This window comes from Cyprinodon variegatus, unplaced genomic scaffold (assembly GCF_000732505.1).
Source record: "Cyprinodon variegatus isolate N-32 unplaced genomic scaffold, C_variegatus-1.0 Scaffold857, whole genome shotgun sequence".
In the NCBI taxonomy this organism is placed as follows: domain Eukaryota; kingdom Metazoa; phylum Chordata; class Actinopteri; order Cyprinodontiformes; family Cyprinodontidae; genus Cyprinodon; species Cyprinodon variegatus.
The window spans coordinates 46,971-53,233 of record NW_015151310.1 but is presented as its reverse complement, the minus strand read 5'-3'; the positions used below and the strand labels follow the sequence as shown (position 1 = coordinate 53,233).

Here is a 6,263-nt window from a genome sequence, read left to right as displayed (position 1 = left end):
GGTTATCGACATAAACCTACCCAATTAATAGTGCTATTGATTTGAGGTCATATCGCCCAGCTCTAGTTCAAGGTGACGTGTATTGTTGGCTCCAACCAAGCTTGGTGTTCTTCATGCAGGCCAAAATGTTTGATCTTATCTGCTTGTAGGTTCTTGATTTGTATGTTTGCTGTGTCAGCTATGGGGAATTTTGGAAACTTAATCCCTTTATTTTTTTCATAGAGGCCAGATTAGACACGGTTGGATTCACCTACTAATAAGGTGGACCTAGAGGCAATTGGTTGCAATGGATTTTGTGTAAAGCACTGGTGTTCAATCCAGTTCCCCCTGAAAATCACTGTCCTTCATTATTTTAGTTGTTTCTCTGCCTCCTGATACTTAGACACCCTTAAATAAATGGGTGATTAACAGACTTCTTCAGCCCTTAAGGGAAAATGCAGTCCATTGATTCAGGTGTGCTGGAGGACACATTTAAACTATGCAGACAATGAGGAACTCAGGACTAGACTCAATTATCTGCCCCCCCCCCCTACCCGCCAATATTACAAGGCATCACAATAAAAATACTTGACTACACATAAATCCATACTTTTCAGGATTGTATTGCATTGATGCAAGATATTTATCCTTTTCCTCAATATCACAATTGTCATTTTGTACTGGTTTATCAGTTTACAAAATGTGAGGGGAAACAGAAAAATATTCATTCATAAGTTTTTCAAGTCTCTATAATCTATGCTTTCAAACATCATGTTTTTATGTGTAGTTAACAAGCATTTTGTTTCATCTGCAGAATCGTGTTGACATTAGTGATGTGGATCCAGATGTCTTTAGGGAAATGATGGGCTTCATTTATACAGGGAAGGCACCAAACTTGGAAAAGATGGCAGACAATTTGCTGGCGGCTGCTGATAAAGTAAGTACCTGTGAAAGGTTAGCAATGTCAGCTCTATTTACGATCGAACATTATCTCCCTTTAACCTTTTATTTAGGTGGAGGATGGAGTTTGGCTATTCCTCTAAAATTCTAAATGAATATTAGTTAATAATCTGAAGAAAAACAACAACTAATGGCTTCTACTTTAGCGCTTGGGAATAACAAAAAAGCTATTATAGATAGAAGTGCTTAAATTAAACACTAATGAATAAAAACTCCCCATACTTCATTTTATGATGCTGTGCATAACTGTTTTAAAGCCCTTATATGTCCCACTAGGAATGTAAAGTATGTTGAAATATCTCAGTGCCTAACCTGTATTACTCTTATGTAATGAGTTAAGACCTGCAGGTAGGAATATTGCCATCTACATCCTTCCACATATGGGTTCTTTGTCCTTTCTTAGACCTTTTTTTAATTATTCCATGGCTAAAGAAAATCAACATGCTGTTGTCTTAGCTGAGCAGCAGGGTCCTTTACCGTCTTCATTTACGAGCAATGCTCTAGAGAAATGACTGCTGGAGCACCTTTATACTCCACAGCTGGAAAACGGCAAGGCAAGGGTTACTAATTAAAAGCTCCTGCACTGCTGATCAATTTAATCCAAGTAAAATATGCACTTTAAAAAGTCTTCAATTATGTTTGATTAGAATAAAAGGTCAGATTTTTCTTCTTATTGTATTGCAGTAAAAATAATTACACAAGAAAGTGTGAAAGGCCCTCTATAAAGCAATTACACACAACAACCATCCATTGTATTTCTTTCAAATTGTAATTTCTATGGTTTAACAAATTTTGAAAGGTTTCATTTATTTTGTGTGATATTTCTCTATATCAGAAGGTTATGGGAAATTTTGAAACCTATGTGGCTACAACACATTGGCGTCTTTATTATTTTCTGGTTGTCTAACTGCATTTACAGACTCTGACAAACCTCATATCAAAAGGCTTAAAACAGCAATGCTAAACAAACTCTTAACATTGGCATTTGAAACATTTGAAAGTTGCTCTTCTTTTTGAAACAGACCAAATGCAAATTAATGTTTGTTTTTCTGGTCTCTTCTGTAATTTTAAAATTGATAGTTTGCATGGAATGTCCGTATTTATGTTGTTTAATCGTGAGACTAAAAAAGAAGAAACTTTGTTTATTGATAAACATATTGATTAGTTTGTATTTTAAATATTCTTTAACGTTTAATCTGCCTTTTCCAATTCTAGCAATACTCAACGGGTTAAAATCCATCTACATTTACATGTGTCGTCATAGGGAATTCCTTTGGTTTGAACGATGTTGGGGTGTAACAGTACACTTATACATGGATTAAATGATGAATAATCCAATTAAATTGATGCAAAATGAAGACTCATCTTTATTTTAAAATACGCAAGGTTGCACTTACCAAGTTGTTTATTATAATATTTTCTTTAATTGGAAAAATGCTGTTTTTTAAATGAAATGCCAAATCAGGATAATATTGCATTGGGATTAAAAAAAGGGGTTTACACCCCTAATAGTTACTGTATCGATGTATTGCTGCCTGAACACACTGTTTTTCCTGGTGATGCTGCACATGGAAGTTTAGTTCCCCCCACTCTTCCATCCCCTTTGAACACATCTCTTTGATAGCCCCTGAAGGGAGCACCTCTTCCTCCACCTCTGTTGGCTTTACTTTAACGTTCACAGAGGAGATGCACCACAGGAGACGCATTGAACATGTAGGCATAACAAGAGGAGCCTACTGGCAAAATAAAGCCATGGGTAGCAAGTCAAATGCTAGCTATATCCAACCTGCACATTTATATTTGAAGGGAATGTTTGTTTCTGGTAACCCAGGAAGCTATTTGTGTGTGTGTGTGTGTGTGTGTTTTTTTTTTTTTCCATTATCATTCTTGGTTTGCAGATAAAGCTTAATATGTATTGCACTTTTAAGCCAGTTTAATTTAGAAAGAAGTTCCTTCTTCTGTGATAATGGTAGTTTAATAAAACATTACTAAGGGATTTTAGATTTGGTAAGCAAGCTTTAACTAAAAGCTGATTTGCAGACATTCTAAAATAATTGTACCTAACAAACCAAATAATGTAGCTCCCAACCTTTCAGTCACCGCTGTATTCCGTTTCCCTCTCTTGCCCCCACTCCAGTATGCTCTGGAGCGTTTAAAGGTCATGTGTGAGGAGGCCCTGTGCAACAGCCTTTCAGTGGAGAATGTGGCCGACACCCTCATCTTGGCTGACTTGCACAGCGCGGAGCAACTCAAAGCACAAGCCATAGATTTTATCAACAGGCAAGTATTGCAAAAAAAAAAAAAAAAAAAAGCCAGGTGATAAATTCCTGCTGCCATTTCTGTTTACCAGCCCTGAATGCTTACCTTTTTATCTCCTTGCCATAGGTGCAGTGTCCTGAGACAGCTGGGCTGTAAAGATGGAAAGAACTGGAATAGCAAGTATGTAATTAGCTGATATATGTGACACAAGATTAATAACACACTCTTATCTCTTACCCTACCAGATGCATTAGAATTCATTGTTTTAGCCACGGCAGACAGAGTGCTGTTTGCCTTTTCAGTTTGAAGCCCCATATCTTTGTATCCAAGTTATTAATAGACTCATACTTGGATAAACCCTGGAAAAGGATTATTGTTAGATTGTTCTTAAAAGGAAGCGGACAAGTTTTTCTTTTTTGATGATGCCGTGCTACAGGACACCTTGAAATGGTGAACTTCTTTTTGTTTGTCTTGCTCATGCATTGGTGGATCCTGAATTAGAGATGGCCTAAGCAGGATTTTCTAGAACCTTTTCATTTCGCTGCTTTTTCTGAAGAGTTGAATTGGCAGTATTGATTTTTTTTTTCAAGTAGCAGAAGGTGACATCTTTGGATTAAGATTTCATTAGAAACAAGATTTTTCTATAAAAAATGATTAATGGTGTTTTAAACAGTCCTCACTATCTTATGTTAGCAGTTAGCAAAGCTAGTGATTGCTTTCAATATTTGGTTATACTATTTATCTATTTAACAAAACAGAAACTGCACTTTACTTGCCCCCCCTTTTACTGTACATACGATACTGTATATATAAATCTGGATGCACTGTATATACTTCTTGCACCTTTACCTCCTTTGTGCACTTTCTGTTGTTTATAAGAGATCATTTAAGAAGTGAATCTCTCCATTGTGAGATCAATAAAGTTTTATTCTATTGAGAACTTAGATCTATAGGTTACCTTAACCTTAAGATTACAAAAGGGTTACTACCTTTTTCAAATATACTATATCTGCAGGCAGGGAGGGTTTAAAACACAAACTAAGAGCAATTTTATGACACTTTGTTCAGGATTCATATTATTTGCTTCAGGTGTTCTCCAGCTCTTTTAAAGCTTGAATCAAACAAAGATTTCTTATTAATTATCAGAAAGAACCAGTGTCCCTTTTCTAGATGATCAAGTTGCTGAATCGGAGCTTTCCTGCATTACCATCTCATTTATGTTTATTGCTTTTTAATGTGTTGTCACGTCTTAGTGTTGACTTCATTTTTTTCCTGTGCTTACAGTCACGCCACAGACATAATGGAGACCGCAGGCTGGAAGTCAATGATCCAGTCCCATCCTCACTTGGTAGCTGAAGCCTTCCGTGCCCTGGCTTCAGCACAGTGCCCACCCTTTGGTCTTCCTAGGAAGCGCCTAAAACAGTCCTGACTGCCCGACTTTATTCCTGGACTATAAAGAAGGGTGTGAAGAATGGGGGTTTTTACAAAGAAAGGACTAGTGAGTGTGCCACTCTTATTTCCACCAAAACTGAAACACACTTGAATAAAGAGGAGTGGAGCTTTCTGACCAGAGACGTGGGGGGGAGGCTGGCACATGGAAGTCTGTCATCTGTGGATTGGAAAACAATTGATTCAATCGGTGTTGCTTGCTTGCTTCGCTGTCTCGTCTGAACTCTGTTCAGCGCGGGAAGCTAGCGAAGCTCTCTTCTACATTTTTATTTCCTGTAATTTTCAAAATGGCCTTAATATATCTGCCATTGCTCTGGAGCTGCTCTACAGCACTTCGTCTATTTTACTCCGTGCCTGCCTTGTCACAAAGACCAGGCCTCCTCCAGGTTGCACTAGTTCCCATGTATAGTCATTTTGATATGGAGTTCTATAGGAACGTAACAAAGGTTTAACTAAATGGGAAATATTATATATTTGTAATGTTTAGCCCGTTTTGTGACTAGACATTAAAAAGCATGAACGCTCAGTGCAAGGTCAGCTCTTTACACTTTTTGAAAATATGCGTATGCCCCATATTGATGGCACCATTTCTATGTAAATGACAATTGAACCATCTTTAGAAGACCAATGTACAAGAAAGTGTGTTCTATTGTGTATTTGTTGGGGGGAGGGGGGTAGTAATCTGCCATCATGAAGACAAGTGTCAATCCATGTATGATGGAAAAGTGTCTGTTTGGCCCAAATATACAAAAAAAAAAAAACATTTGAAGTTTATGGAAATAAGCTCTCCGTCTCCCATTCAAATTACATATTCCAGACCATACATCTGTGAACTCTTCTTAAAAAAATGAATTTGTTCCTTTTAGTATTGCCAACTTGCAAATATATATCCTCAGTATATTGTGGTGAACTAAAAGTGGAGAGACTAATGCATGGTTGTTTTATTGTCAAAAGAAAGTGTCAAAAGTTATGTTTTTAACAACTCGTTTTCTGCAATTATTTGACATCTGTGCAGAATTACATGAATTGAGTATGTGCAAAAAGGTTCCTCTAACATGCTTGGATATCTGTAGGATGCTGAGCATCACTTCTACTGGCAATGTTATTCTGTGTTTCAATAGGGGGGGGTGTTGTCATGGTTATTCAGTCCGTCTTGTATGTAGTGTGGTGTGACAGACACTTCGGAGGATTTTGTAAAGTGAGAGTAACATCATTTTTCTATGATATTGCTCGTCAATCAGCGTCACGTTGAAACTTTGGAAAAATTATGAAGTCGTTGTCTGCAAGAATGCCTGCATTAACCCATTAAAACATTTTCCAGCAGTCTGAAGTGACTCAGCTTCATTAATGTTTTCCTTAACTTAATTGAAGGTTGTTAGGATCTGTTCTACCAGAGGAAGAAGGGTTAAAACCATCCACTGCTTCATTTTATCACTGTGTTAATGGATGGGCATGTTATGTTGTGGTGATTTTACCGTTCCTTTCTCCTGCATATTTTTTTTTTTCCCAATTATAATTACAAAGCCTAACAGGCCTAATCAAAAAGAAATGCACTGAGACTGCACTGTTAAAGTGCCATTGTAGACGTTACCCCCCCCTTTAAAAAAAGAAAAAAC

General features: G+C 37.2%; 1 protein-coding gene across 2 annotated transcripts in view; it reads left to right on the top strand.

Moving 5' to 3' along the window:
* LOC107099308 (speckle-type POZ protein-like A) overlaps nt 1-5,991 on the top strand; it is a 17,461-nt gene extending 11,470 nt beyond the window's left edge. For both annotated transcript variants that reach the window (XM_015397362.1, XM_015397363.1), the window contains exons 9-12: nt 794-916; nt 3,077-3,219; nt 3,325-3,378; nt 4,483-5,991. In XM_015397362.1, the coding sequence (XP_015252848.1) occupies nt 794-916; nt 3,077-3,219; nt 3,325-3,378; nt 4,483-4,627 (465 nt within the window). In that variant the 3' untranslated portion in view covers nt 4,628-5,991. The remainder of the gene's footprint in view (nt 1-793; nt 917-3,076; nt 3,220-3,324; nt 3,379-4,482) is intronic.
* The last annotated feature ends 272 nt before the right edge of the window (nt 5,992-6,263 follow it).